Here is a 15,883-nt window from a genome sequence, read left to right as displayed (position 1 = left end):
CCTGCAGTCTTATCTGCCTGTTATATCCTGTTTTTTATAATACACAAATGCGTAGGTTAAGGGAGGAGTTTGAGTTACGCGTTCAAAATGTGTCTGAATATATGTGTGTGTGTGTCCACAAAGTAAATTACTAAATTATGTTTTTTTTTGAAAATGTCAAAATGCCGAATGTTTCTTGTGATGGGTAGATTTAGGGGCTGTGTGTGTGTGATGGGTAGGTTAAGGGGTAGGGGCAGTGTAGGGGGGTAGAATGAAACGGCATTGATAAACACGCTAAAAAGTGATTATGCGTCTTGATAGCACGCCAAAATGACATAAAGATTGGCATGTCATACATATGCAATTTCATGAGATCAGTCTGCTTAAGAATGAAAAATTAAAACCAAAGAATGGTTGACTGTGTACTGAACTTAACTGATGTTTTTGTTTTGTTTTTTTGTGGGAGGATTTCAGTATGCTCTGTACATGGTCTTTGAGGCACCCTTTGATTTCACAGCTGTAAGTTTTTGTTTAAAAATGATCTATTAACTAGATAGTATAATCTATTGACTTTTTTTATCTATTGTTGCCTTATTTTGATGGAGAATTTTGCCCTTGAAAGGTAACTTTCAAACTTACTTGCTCTCAAGTTTGTCTCTGTCTCTGTCTATAAAATAACTTAAAATTAATTTGTCACAGGAAAGATGCTGCCGTTGATGTGAAGGTGCCACCTAAAGAACATGACACAGAACTCTGTGACAAGGTATGTTTTTATTGCTTAAACAGGGATATTTCAAAACATTAATATACATGTTGCATCATGATTAAAACACAATGCATTGTTGAGGACACTTTTAATCTGCCCAGGTACAACATATGGAAATTAGCTAGCAGCTAAATCTGCTGCAAATCATCTCTTCTTGTGATTTAAAAAAAAAAAGAATTAAATAAATATTTAATCCTTATTTGTATATTTCTTTCATGAAAGAGTCACGGAGAGTAAAAGATCTGGACTGCAGTTGGATAAAGGCATGAAAAAACTGCCATGCCTTTAGAGGTTTTGTAGAAGAGCCGTGGGACCTGAAATTAAACAAGGAAGACCAGGAAAATGCCCTTTTTCAACTTGATCAAGCGGAAATGATTGATGACATATAACTGGCCAAAGAGCCTTTCATGTTTCATTTCCAGTTCCGAGAAGATATGGAAGGTTTTATTTATAAGTGTTGTGAAAAAAAGGTGCCTCAGGATTAACTCCATGATTATGGAGTGTTAAATGTGCGCCTGCTGTGCCATAACTTTTGTTCGATTTTCTTTGTTATGATTTAGATTTTTTTTTTTTTTACTTTGGTTTGAATTTATTTATTTACTATGGTTTGAGTTATTTATTTATTTATTTGGAGCAGGTAGGCTACAGCAAGTGTGTTATGTGTTTTCTATTTAAAAGGGGAAATATCCAGGGAACAGACGTGACATGTGACAGTACCTCCCCCTCCTGGTAGGCATGTCCTCGTGCCTAAGATGTAACCCCGGGGAGAGGGGGTGGGCGCCCTGGAGTCCTACACTCAGGTGCGGGGGAGGTGCAGACGGGTATGCAGGTCTCCAGGACGGGACTAGGACGTCCGACGGTGGCCATGGCGGGTCAGGAGCCTTGGGCGGAGCTGTAGACCTGGGCAGCGCTGGAGCCTTGGGAGGAGCTGTAGCCTTGGGAGGAACTGTAGGAGTCGGAGCGGAGCGGAGTCCAGCGACCACGGAGCCGAGTCCTGGTGGACTGGAGTGGAGTCCAGTGGGCACAGAGCAGAGTCCTGGTGGACTGGAGCGGAGTCCAGTAGGGCTGGAGCGTAGTCCAGAAGGCAGGCACGATGCGGATTCCCCAAAACCAACGAGCCACCACTCATAAACACGACTGACATAACATTAACGAAGGACAAGGAGTGCAGGGAGTGAGTTCACTATAAAGGCGTGCAGATGATGAGGACCAGGTGCAGGGAATCCGGGGGAAACGGGAGAGATGACAAGGAAGTGCAATCAGGTGTGGGACAGAGAGGATAATGGAAAATGGAGTTCGGGAACAGACATGACATTTTGCGACTTTGCGACCTTTTACCATACTTAAGGCTTCAAACATAATGATATGAAACTGTAATTTTTTTGTGAAGAATCAACAACAAGTGGGACACAATCATGAAGTGGAATGAAATTTATTGGATATTTCAAAATTTTAACAAATAAAAAACTGAAAAATTGATAAATTACTAATGATGATAAATAGAATCCACCTGTGTGTAATCAAGCCTCCGTATAAATGCACCTGCACTATGATAGTCTCAGAGGTCCGTTTAAAGCTCAGAGAGCATCATGAAGAACAAGGAACACACCAGGCAGGTCTGAGATACTGTTGTGGAGACGTTTAAAGCCGGATTTGGATGCAAAAAGATTTCCCAAGCTTTAAACATCCCAAGGAGCACTGTGCAAGCAATAATATTGAAATGGAAGGAGTATCAGACCACTGCAAATCTACCAAGACCTGGCAGTTCCTAAACTTTCAGCTCATACAAGGAGAAGACTGATCAGAGATGCAGCCAAGAGGCCCATGATCACTCTGGATGAACTGCAGAGATCTACAACTGAGGTGGGAGACTCTGTCCATAGGACAACAATCAGTCGTATAGTGCACAAATCTGGCCTTTATGGACGAGTGGCAAGAAGAAAGCCATTTCTTAAAGATATCCATAAAAAGTGTTGTTTAAAGTTTGCCACAAGCCACCTGGGAGACACACCAAACATGTGGAAGAAGGTGCTCTGGTCAGATGAAACCAAAATTGAACTTTTTGGCAACAATGCAAAATGTTATGTTTGGCATAAAAGCAACATAGCTCATTACCCTGAACACACCATCCCCACTGTCAAACATGGTGCTGGCAGCATCATGGTTTGTGCCTGCTTTTCTTCAGCAGGGACAGGGAAGATGGTTAAAATTGATGGGAAGATGGCTGGAGCCAAATACAGGACCATTCTGGAAGAAAACCTGATGGAGTCTGTAAAAGACCTGAGACTGGGATGGAGATTTCTCTTCCAACAAGACAATGATCCAAAACATAAAGCAAAATCTACAATGGAATGGTTCAAAAATAAACATATCCAGGTGTTAGAATGGCCAAGTCAAAGTCCAGACCTTAATCCAATCGAGAATCTGTGGAAAGAACTGAAAACTGCTGTTCACAAATGCTCTCCATCCAACCTCACTGAGCTCGAGCTGTTCTGCAAGGAGGAATGGGCAAACATTTCAGTCTCTCGATGTGCAAAACTGATAGAGACATACCCCAAGTGACTTACAGCTGTAATTGCAGCAACATTTTTGATTTGTTTAAAAAGTTTGAAATATCCAATACATTTCGTTCCACTTCATGATTGAAGTGGACTTCCACTTCACGTCTTCCCACTTGTTGTTGATTCTTCACAAAACAATTACAGTTTCATATCATTATGTTTGAATCCTGAAATGTGGCAAAAGGTCACAAAGTTCAAGGGGGCCGAATACTTTCGAAAGGCACTGTATATATATATCTTCTTCTTCTTCTTTCGGCTTTTCCCTTCAGGGGTCGCCACAGCGAATTATCTGCCTCCATCTAGTCCTATCCTCTGTATCCTCTTCTCTCAGACCGACTACCTTCATGTCCTCCTTCACTACATCCATAAACCTTCTCTTGGGTCTTTCTCTTGACCTCCTGCCTGGTAGCTCTAACCTCAGCATCCTTTTACCAATATATTAACTCTCCCTCCTGTGAACATGTCCTAACCATCTCAACCTGACCTCTTTAACTTTGTCTCCAAAACATCTCACATGTGTTTTCCCTCTGATGTACTCAATCCTGATCTTATCCATCCTCGTCACTCCCAAAGAGAAACTCAACATCTTCAGCTCTGCTACCTCTAGCTCTTCCTCCGGTCTTTTCCTCCGTGCAACTGTCTCCAAACCATACAACATCACTGGTCTTACTACTGTCCTGTACACCTTTCCTTTCATTCTTGCTGGTACTCTTTTATCACACAACAGACCTGACACTTTTCTCCACCCATTCCAACCTGCCTTAGCACGCTTCTTCACCTCTTTTCCACACTCCCCATTACTCAGGATTGTTGACTGTTGAGTACTTAAAATCCTGCACCTTCTGTACCTCTTCTCCCTGTAACCTCACTGTTCCACTTGGTTTCCTATCATTCACACACATGTATTTTGTCTTGCTGCGACTAACCTTCATTCCTCTTCTCTTCAGAGCCAACCTCCACCTCTCTGGACTTTCCTCCACCTGCTCCCTGCTCTCAATAAAAATCACAATGTCATCTGCAAACATCATAGTCCATGGAGATTCCTGTCTGACCTCATCTGTCAGCCTGCCCATCACCACTGCAAACAAGAAGGGGCTCAGAGCCGATCCTTGATGCAGTCCCACCGTCACCGTGAAGTCCTCTGTCTTACCTACAGAAGACCTTACCACTGTCCTACTGCTCTCATACATATCCTGCACCACTCTAGCATACTTCTCTTCCACTCCAGACCTCCTCATACAATACCACAGCTCCTCTCTTGGCACTCTGTCATATGCTTTCTCTAAATCTACAAAGACACAATGCAGCTCTTTCTGACCCTCTCTGTAATTCTCGATTAACATTCTCAAAGCAAATTTTCTTTCTTAGCATTAAACCAAGCCTTGCTTCCACTACTCTTTCCCAGAACTTCATTGTATGGCTCATCAGCTTAATACCTCTGTAGTTTCCACAACTCTGCACATCTACCTTGTTTTTAAAAATCGGCACCAAAACACTTCTCCTCCATTTCTCAGACATCCTCTCACTCTCTAAAACATTGTTGGACAACCTAGTTAAAAACTCTACTGCCATCTCTCCTAGACACTTCCATACCTCCACTGGTATGTCATCAGGACCAGCTGCCTATCGTCTCTTCATCCTGTTCAAAGCTCTCCTAACTTCACCCTTGCTAATACTTTCTACATCCTGGTCAACAATATTTGCCTCTACAACTCTTCTCTCCCTGTCATTGTCCTCATTCATCAGTACCTCAAAGTACTCCTTCCATCTTTCCCTCACCCTCCTGTCACCTGTAAAAACATTTCCATCTCTATTTTTAATCACTCTAACATGCTGCACATCCTTTCGATCTCTATCCCTCTGCCTCGCCAACCGATACACATCCCTCTCACCTTCCTTATTATCTAACCTTGCATACATGTCCTCATACACTTTCTGTTTGGCCCTTGCCACCTCTATCTTAAATTCACCCTGCATCACCCTATATTCCTGTCTATTTCCTCCATCCTCTTACTGTCCTACTTCTTCCTTGCTAACCTCTTCCTCTGGATACTCTCCTGGACTTCCTCATTCCACCACCATGTCTCCTTGTTTTCTTTCCTCCCTCCACATGACACACCTAGCACCTTTCTACCTGTCTCCCTGATCACTTTGGCTGTAGTAGTCCAGTCATCTGGAAGCCCTTCTTGACCACCTAACTCTTGTCTCAACCCCTCCCTGAAAACTGCACAGCAGTCTTCCTTTTCCAACTTCCACCACTTTGTCTTCTGCGCTGCCTTTACTCTCTTCATCTTCCTCACCACCAGAGTCATCTTACACACCACCGTCCTATGTTTTCTAGCTACACCCTCACCTACCACTACTTTACAATCGCTAATTTAAATGAGATTACAGCGTCTACATAAGATATACTCCACTTGAGTGTTCTTGCCACTACTCTTATATGTCACCCTGTGTTCCTGCCTCTTCTGAAAGTATGTGTTCACCACAGCCATCTCCATACTTTTAGCAAAGTCTACCAACCTCTCTCTCTCTCTCTCTCTCTCTCTCTCTCTCTCTATATATATATATATATATATATATATATATATATATATATATATATATATATTCCTCATTAGTGCCTGCATGGATCAGTCGAATGAGGTCGAATCTATGTAAATATATCTATGATTGCACTGGCTCTCTCTGGTCTCGGACTCGACCCTTTTTGAACTCGGACTCAACTTGGACTTGACCCTCTCTGAACTCGGACTTAACTCGGACTCAACCCTCTCTGAACTCAGACTTGACTCGGACTAGAATTAGCTGGTCTCCACTAAAACACTGAATAGTGCATCCTGGTGCCATGTGTTCACAATCACAATTGTCTAGCCATCACAATGTGGCCTAAGACTGAATGATTTTGGAAAACAATCTAATTGCTGTTTTATTTACAAATATTGTGATTTAATATGTGATTATTTTTAGCTCTTAATTTTCTATATTATTAAACAAAGACAAGCAATAAATCTTTGTATGGTAGTGGTGGGAATCTTTAGGCCCCTCAATATCCGATCTGATTCCAAAATGAATCTTGATCTTTTTTCCTCATTATCATTTATTTTATTAATAAAATGTAATAAAATGTAATTAAAACAATTGCATGATAATAATTTTAAATATATAAACTATATAGCTTCAAAATAAGCGAAATGATAAAAAGAAACAAAAAACAAAACACATTACAAGCAATAGGTATACAGTGTTTTCAGTATTTAAGTGTAGGCTGACTATCTGAATGTTCTCCATTCATCTTTTTTTCTTGCTGGTTGATATTATGATGACATCAGAATGACACCATTCAAGATCTAATAAACTACATTCACACCAATGTACAGATCTCTTTTAAATTAAAATATGTGGTTTTTCATGTCTATTTAACCCCTTATCTTGACATAACTGACTGTGTTTACATTATTTTTGCTTCATAAATGCATTTTGATATTCAAGTACATTTAACCTCTTATCTCACAGCCAAATTCATGAGGACTCTTCACAAAGTGCACGTAAGTATTTGAAATTGAAAGCAGCCTTCTGTCAGTGAGTTTAATCATTTGTATATATAAGCCCACTGCATTCCAAACTACCTAAACGATGCCTTCTTAAGGAAAATACCGCCAGGTGAGCAACTACACACTTAACATTAAGCAAAGCACGAATTTCTTACACTAACACCACCTGTGCAATGAAGCCTGTGAGTGTCCATGTATGTTGCTTTAACCTTTCCAAACTGCATACTGTGTTATCATATTGCACTATTATCACAAACGAGATTAATCATTCAGCTCTTATTTGGCTCTTGTCAAACTTTTTCAAATCCTTACGCTTGCCTATTTTTCTTGCTTCTAAAATATCAACTTTGAGGACAAAATGTTCACTTGCTGCTTAATATATCCCACCCACTAACAGGTGCCTTGATGAAAAGATAATCAGTGTTATTCACTTCACCTGTAATTGGTCATAATGTTATGTCTGATTTCATATATGCACATACATTACATTTTTGTATGGGCATTCACATGGATCTGTGAAAATTAAACCTTAACAAAAATGCTGTATTATGCATGCCAAACAAGTAATTATCAATGTCACTTTTGAAAGAAATGTGCACATACATTTCATCATTTTCACCAATGTCAGCATTTTCACAGATTCAAATTTTAGAATTTTACACTGAGATGATAATGTTATCCTTTTCAAGACTCCTTTTCAAAAACGTTGAAACTTTCACCTGATAGATTGAACCAAGATTTCAGCCTACCATTTTCTTTGTCCATAATCTGGTTCATTCGGGTGTACTTCATAATATGCAAAAGATCTGTTGCCACTTTTATTACATCAAATGTTATTATCTTTCTGACAATACAAGAGTGAAGTAGTCCCCTTGAAAAAGTAGACTGTCCTTGAATATGGGAAGTTCATTTCAACATACAGTAATGTGGGTATAGAACACAAATTAAGGCAGAGAGTCTCAGAGTGTGTACCAACAACAATAATGTGTTTTGTGCAGTGAATTACAGGCTGCCAAGCACATAAAAAACATAAAAATTATATATATATATATATATATATATATATATATATATATATATATATATATATATATATATATATATATATATATATAGATATAGATATACTGTGTTGGGTCACTGATTTACATGTCATTTGGAGTTTACAAAACAAGTGAGCCACCTGGATCTAGGTTGTACTCTTTTGGTGTGTGCAATGTTTTAATGAAACAAGTCTGGAAAATCCTTAAGCTTGTCAAAAGGGGTGGAGTCTTGTTAATTTCCTGCTCTTGAAAAAGACACAGCAGACAGCCAACAGGTATTCTGGAGGTTTCAGAGTTTTTCAATAATGGGGCTGTTGGGTTTCAGTTGTATTGGATTGTTGCTGCTTGCAGCAATTAACTTGTGTTTGGCACAGTGGTCAGGATTTCAACAAGGCCAGAATCCAGTAAGGTTACAGCAGCAACAGCCACCAGTTTTAGTTTCTCAGAAAGCTGTCCGGTATCCACATACATCAGCATCTTTTAGGCTTCCAGAGCCTGCGACAAACTTTGTTGAGGCTGATCCATGGACACTACTTCAAGAGCCTGGAAATACTCAGTCCAAACAACTAATGCAGGGTCCAGTTGTGCCTTTGACTTGGCATTTTCCAGTAATGCCAGAAGAACCCCCAAAGCCAGATGTGCCTTTTAAGCTGCATGTACCTATAGTTAGTGAGAGCGTTGCAGCACAATGTGGGGAGAACTCTGTGCATGTGGAGGTTAAGAAGGATTTATTTGGTACAGGTCATCTGGTGAATCCGTTATTCCTCACTTTAGGAAGTTGTGCAGTTGTAGGGGAGGATCCAGAAGCTCAAGTCCTTATCTTTGAAAATGAGCTCCAGACATGTGGCAGTTCTCTGACAGTAAGTGACTGCTGAATGGGTCAACTGTAGAAACCGCAAAAGCCAGGTCTGTCCTGTAACCTTCTACTTGTGCTCCTTCTAGATGACTAATGATGAACTTGTGTACACCTTCACCCTCCTCTACACTCCTGAGGCTTTAGTGGGAACTCCCATTGTAAGGGCTGATGCAGCAGCTGTTAGAATTGAGTGTCATTATTCAAGGTAAGTAAGAACTTGTTAAAGCAATTGCCAACTGTTCCATTCTTCTTAATCCCTTGTTTTACTGCTTTCACAAGGTTGCAAAATGTAAGCAGCAATGTGCTGATGCCCAACTGGGTTCCTTTTGCTGCCACAAAAGTTGGAGAGGAAGTCCTGGTGTTTTCTCTGACTCTAATGACTGGTAATTCACTTAAACTCTTTGTCTACCCCCACAGGGGTAGGAAAAATCTATAGACAAATGCTCAACAAACAAATACAAGAGACTACCACACAACAATTTAAAAATCGCTCATAACTTCATCTTATTCTGTTTAAAATCTCAATGGCAGTTGGATAATTGTCTTATACTTGGCTTTTCATCAAAGGTACTTCTATACTGCCTACCAGATGGAAATACCTGAAGTGAACTACAGATGTGTAATGTTAGAACTTCAAAAGGGGCTAGGGAATGTCACCAACATTAGTTTCATTTCAGATGACTGGATGTTTGAGAGACCATCCAATAAGTACTTCCTGGGGCAGTTCCTGAACCTTGAAGCTTCTGTAAAGCAGTACAACCACATCCCTCTGCGTATCTTCGTAGAAGAGTGTGTGGCTACTGCAGTCCCTGATGTGACTAGCCCTCTGAAATACCCATTTATTGAGAACTATGGGTTAGTAAGAAATCTCTCCTTATACACCCTTTTGCAAACTGTGCCTAAAGTGTTAATGGTTCCCCCCTCTTCAGGTGCCTGGTAGACGCAAAGCTTACAGGCTCCACTTCCAGTTTCATGCGCAGGATTCATAATGATAAGCTGCAGTTTCAGTTGGAGGCTTTCAGGTTCCACCAAGCTGATAGTGGCTTGGTATGTATTTAGGGCCTTAGTTTTGTGGGTAACTTCTCATACTGGTCCTGTTTGACACTGTCCTCTTTTGTAGGTGTACATCACATGTGCTCTAAAGGCTGTCATGGCTTCAACTTCCACAAGTCCAGAGAACAAGGCTTGCTCTTTCAATAATGGGTATATTACTGACCATTTGTGACCTCTAATTTGAGCTGTTTAAAAATGGGGTAACCAGTTTTCTTTCCTGTCTATAGATGGACTTCTGTAGATGACAATGATCAGGTATGCACGTGTTGTGACTCCACATGTGGCTTCAGTAGAAAAGGACGAGCAATACCTGATTTAGGTAATGTATAATATCTCAGTATTCTTGTGACGTGACATTCAGTTTCTCATATAGTCTTATTTTCAGGCCTGGTATCGGAAGGGAAGGCAACCATCGGCCCTATTGTGATTGCTAACTGATCTCTTGTGACTGGCAAGAAGTGGCAATAAAAGTCTTCTTCTAGTGACTTGTCTTGTCTTTCCTGATGTCTTTGAGGCATTTTGGACCACCAGTAAATTATTTACTATACTTAATTTCAGTGTACCAAGTAGTGCAATTCAAGTTCATACTAGGACATGGTGTGCATGCTTACAGTCAGGAGTAAACAATGCACATTAAGCAAGTAATGTTATTTCCCAAGTTGAGTTTGTTTTTTTTTTTTTTTTTTTTTTTTTTTTAGCCCAAACACTGGGCTTTGAGCGCAGGCCCATAGATGTCTGGTCATGTATTGACACACAATGAACTAAGACCTCAAAAAAGGATTCTCCAACCTGTGACCGCACGTTCAGTTGGATGAGTACATAATCAATGGCTTATCACACAATGAAATCTAAGTTTTTGTTTTGCTTTCTGTAACTTCATACCATCTGTAAATCAAGCTAGCCCAGAGCGTTGTGACTTGCTAACCTCCTAGTGCACCTTTAGGCTTGTTTGGCCCTGTCCCAAATGGCACCCTCACGGTCTTCCTGAGTCTGCGCTTTCATGACGTAATCCCACTTGGACTGTCATGTAGAAGTCCTCTGCGTCGCTTCCAAACTTGCGGGCTCAGCTGAAGTGCGCATCAAGGGTGCATGGTAGCCGCAAAGGGGGCACTCATGAGCACCCTTCTTTAAGCTTAAATGACAAATGGAGACACCTACGGTCTTGTGGACTTAACGGACACGTGCACGCAATGGCCATTGTAAGTCCACAAGACTGAAAGTGACATTTGGGATGGCCTTTGAGAAGCAAAATTTGCGCTGAACCGATCAGCGAGGAATGCATGCTGGTTAGAATTTGTTTTCGAGGGTGGTCTGCCATGCTGACATATGTCAACTCTTGCAAGCAAAAGGTGGATGTGTTTGATTCTACAGTCAAGTGCATTTGCTCTCCACCGACTGCGCTGAGCAAAAGCACGATGGTAAACGACTTGCTGATGACACAGCTTATTGGTTTAAACAACTGTGCTGTATGGTTCTTTTTTAAAAATATTTGATTTTAAAACAGTTATTGTGTGAATATTCTCAAACTCTCGGACAGTGTGATCTCTGTGGGTAATATGATTGTCACATTAATAAAAAAATATAAAAACAATCTAACGTAAAATTGCTTGATAAACAGGTCTTTTGAATGGAAATAAAAGCTTTGGGTGTCTTGTATTTATTGAAAATATTTATGTTCATATAAAAGCAACAGAACTTAAATTACATCCCGTTTATCTGCAACAGAGCGCACAAGTGTGAATCCCGCGATATCAGCAACTGATCTCGCAGGTGTCTGATCCACTATGAGAAGAGTGAACTGTGCGGCTTACCTGCACTTTTTTCACTCCTCCCCTCACTGCAGCCGACTAGTCTCGCCTTTAATTCAGGCAAGGCAAGGCGCATCTCAAACAAGCCTATTGTCTGGAAACATCATGTCCCTTACCATTAAATATATTTGCATGTATTAAGGGTCCTACCATGAAGTCAGTTTAGCTGGGTAAACAGATGTTTAAGCTTAGTTTGTGCCAATCATGGGTTTTTGGTACCATGAAAGTGGTTTGGCTTTTACTATGTTCATCTCAATAGTAACTTAGGGTGCTTTCACACTAGCCCTTTTGGTGCTCACCTGGGTTTGATTCACGTCAGAGTTCAGTTCGTTTGGGTGATGTGAATGCGGTCTTCTGAGCTCTAGGGTCCACTTAAGGTGGTCTGGGGTTCTGTTCATGTGAACTTGGGTTCGGTCCAGGCATTCGAACCAAGTGTGAAAGCCAGTGATGGGAAAAACGGTTAGATAAACAGCGTTACTAACGGCGTTGATATTTTCAGCAACGAGTAATCAAACGAATTACTGTTTCCCCTGTTACAACGCTTTTACCGTTACTGAGAATAAAATGCGACGTTACTATAATTAAGCTCACTGAAGCGGTTTTCATCCGAACAGGCGCGCGTCAGCGGACCTGCAGCTGTGTGTGTGTGTGTTTGTGTGTGTGACACACGCATGCGCGCATGCGACCAGTTACCAGGAGTCAGAGCGATGGCATGTCCAATGACTTCAAAGGTAGCTTTAGCAAACTGGAAGTATAAGCGCTACTTTTCCCTTGTTGGGGTGAAAGGTAAGAATGTTTATGTAACGTGCAACTTATGCCCAGAAGAGTCTCTCCACGTCGGTGAACGCAATTGATAATGTGAGCTTCACTACCAAAGGATTAGACAGAGCCACGACATTAAAGACACCAAAAATAGGATTTTCTCGCGAGAAAGTGGATAAGCCCGCCATACAAACAAGACTTGAGAGCACTTCTTGTTAAACTATTTACTTTTGTGAGTAAGAAAATACTTCAAGCAGGCTACAGTAGGCTATGTTTACCGTGTGTGGCAGTTTTAGAATTTTAATGTGCACTACAAAGAGTCTATGTAATTCTTTTCTATTTTTGGTATACTTTTCTTAAGGAGCATAATTTATTTTTAGATTTATTTGATGGCCAGTTGGTGTCTTTGCAATAAATACTACAGTTCTAAACAATCTATTTTGTTTTATTGTTCCACTATTGTACTGATATTTAGAATAATGTATTGCATTTGATAGGTGTCCCCACATTGTCCCACAGCAACATTAAAATAGTGTAGATTAGTGTACAATGTTTTTAAATAATAATTTATTCTATTTAGTGTACATTTCAGAAGCGTGTCTGATGCAGGGCTGCTACTGCTATTGATGTACAGGGAAGCTCTATACTTCATTTTAAACATAAATACATAGCCTACTGATACAGCAAAGACAACGTCGGCAGTAGCCTATTAATAGCCCGTTAATACCATAGACCATACATATCTATGGTATTAACGGCATAATAGGCTACAGAATATTTCATTCTGTGTTGATAGGTGTAATATTTCAAAAATCGATAATTAAAAAAAAAATACAATCATGCCTATATCTACATTTGATAAAGTAGAGACTTTCAAACATGAAAAAGATAGACACAATAAACAATAGAGCTGCACGATTAATCTGTAAAAGCTTGGGATCTGCCTTTAAACACTTACGCAATCTTATTCCAAATTGTCTGTCTATTAAACCTTTCACAAAATCATATTGCAACATTCAAATCTGTGTTGGCGCTGCCACTAAACAAGAGAGTTTTTCAACCTCATAATACAATATGTTATACAATAGTTCAAATAAAAGTTTATAGTTCAAATATAAATACTGATCTCTATGGTAGTGATCAAAATAGTCATCACCTTTTGAAAATAGCGCGTCATACAACAACTGTATTACGTTGTTTCGCCTCTAGGGGGCAACAAACAACTTAAATTGTTTAAACCATTGTTTACTATTGTTTACTGAATCGCTGATTCAAGAGAATCTATCACTGTGTGATTCTTCTGAAATAAAACTTAAAGATGTGTTGAATTGTTTTTTGTAAATATGACTAATCTTACAGATCATGTACAGTCTTTGTATGATTTAACTCTTCCCCATAGTCTAGTGTTAAAAAAATAATACAATCACAATAATGAATCGCAATACTTTTAGAATAGCAAGTTTTAAAACTGCGTATCAGCAATTGTATCAGCACCCAAGTTTTGTTATTGAAAAGTAGTAAAGGCGAATGTTTAGGTTGCTATCTTAAAGCCAGAGGGGCTGTCAGTAAGAACAGGTTCAGTCTAGTCAACTCCGATAATCTCTTAAGGCTGACTAGAAGCAGTGTATGCTGGTTAGAAATGTTGTGCAAATTAAGGCGCAGCGCCGATGGCACGTGAATGTGACATATGTCCACAAAGTACCAAAAGAGCAATTTGAGAGCAGCCAGCTGATACAGCCGGTGCAGATTTTCAAGGGTGGCTGCCCAAGGCCGCACAAACTCTGATGACGACACAACTGTTCCACAATCGGCCGGATTCATCGCATGACAGCAATCACGTGTGTTTCTTGTTTATTCTAAAACCTTCAGTTCCACTAATGCTCATAAATATATATTTTTTTAAAACAGCAAAACCTTTTTTAATGTAGTCGCAATGTTATATTGTCTTATTTATCAAACTAAAAATGATTTAAAACGTAGACCCCACTTCATTGATAGTGTAAGTTTATATGTTGAACTGTATTATTATAAAAACAGACACTGTATTAAGCAGTACACAAAGTATTAAATGAAAATGTCTTCTGAAATATCTGTGTATTTGACAAATATTGCATTTATTTAACTTCAGCTGTGATAAAGCATGCAAATATAGCATGAGCATCACTACGGGAAGCAGAAAGTGTCCGACTTGAGGTCTCCGTTTGCAGCCTGCACGTGGCTACTCTGGCAGCGGCTGGATGCAGCTATTCGGCAAATGTCGAACACAACTATCGTCTTAGACGGAGGTGTGGCACTTGCCTTTAGAGTGCAGCTTAGAGACCTAAGAACTTCCCAATAGTGACAGTATCAAATAAGGAGATAGCTGTATTTTCCCGGCCCTGGGTAGGCACCAGTCATTCGTAAGTTCTTTCTTAAAGGGTCATGAAACCCCAAAACACTTTTTTTGAGATATAAACAGATATGTATAGGTTGCATAGAAAAAACTAAAGGTACTCATTATTCTAATTCATAAGTGAAACATATTTATTTTTGCATTTTTCAGAGCGATTTCTGTCTTTCGGTTTGAAAAGTTTAGTCGGAGCAACGTCACGGAATCTGACGTCAGCGCGGGCTTTTCGGTCCATGTATGGGCTGGTGGGGACATGCTGACGTCGACCGCTCTGAGCGATTCTCGATATATATTCATGACATAAAGCTCATTCAGTCCAATCCCTGCGCTGTAGTATGCATACAATTTAGTTAATATACATGAGACAGTCACTTCTATCAGGCTCATCATCTTCCATCATCATTGTATCTTAGGAAAGTTTTGAAAGCAGCGTACGAAAAAGTCAAGGAGGAAAGTGAGGCGTTGTGCTGATACGAAGTAATGTGGGCGCAGAGCGAGCTGTAACCGGCCGCCGTCTGTGGAAGCCTTTGCTACCAAACGAACCTGCAAGCGTTGACCATCTCATTTATGTCAGGAGTGAAAAATAACCGATCTATAGGCTAATGAACAATATTTTTGATGAAATAACAAGAATCAAAAGCCAACTTTTTGTTTTATTTGTGGTCATAGACATCATAGACATGCACTAAACCGCATGTATTCGGGCTGACCCATATGGAAAAGTCTCGCTAAAAACATGTGTGATTCTTATATGTTCCAACAGAAAACTATAAGGATCATATATGCTGCAAAAACCACATATACAAATTGTACAATATTCATGTATTTTCAATCATATATGTCCTACACTGTAAAAAAAAATATATGCTGGATTGTGTTAAATACAACCCCTGCAAATCAGTGAGATTTTACTTTAGTAAATTAATTAGCAAGTAAAACGAAAAAAAAAGTGTAACCCTAACACAAAGAAAATATTTCCTTATATATATGTGAATGATAAATATATTAAATTATTTAACTGCATATTAAAATATACAGGATAAATATATTACAATATTTAATAATATTTAATAATACATGAGGAATTGCTGCTTTCAATTAGAAAAATATGT

The 15,883-nt window shown here is 39.6% G+C and overlaps 1 protein-coding gene across 1 annotated transcript; it reads left to right on the top strand.

Moving 5' to 3' along the window:
• The first annotated feature begins 8,164 nt into the window (after nt 1-8,164).
• Nucleotides 8,165-10,297, top strand: LOC137041890 (zona pellucida sperm-binding protein 3-like). Its single transcript, XM_067418564.1, has 8 exons — nt 8,165-8,763; nt 8,846-8,964; nt 9,039-9,142; nt 9,437-9,614; nt 9,689-9,806; nt 9,880-9,962; nt 10,040-10,131; nt 10,198-10,297. Exons 1-8 carry the CDS (start codon nt 8,209-8,211, stop codon nt 10,248-10,250), a joined length of 1,302 nt encoding a protein of 433 aa, XP_067274665.1. The 5' UTR covers nt 8,165-8,208; the 3' UTR covers nt 10,251-10,297.
• Nucleotides 10,298-15,883: the final 5,586 nt, after the last annotated feature.

This window comes from Pseudorasbora parva, chromosome 15 (assembly GCF_024679245.1).
Source record: "Pseudorasbora parva isolate DD20220531a chromosome 15, ASM2467924v1, whole genome shotgun sequence".
Taxonomy (NCBI): Eukaryota; Metazoa; Chordata; class Actinopteri; order Cypriniformes; family Gobionidae; genus Pseudorasbora; species Pseudorasbora parva.
The sequence above is the reverse complement of the archived record's forward strand: the minus strand, read 5'-3'. Positions and strand labels throughout refer to the sequence as shown.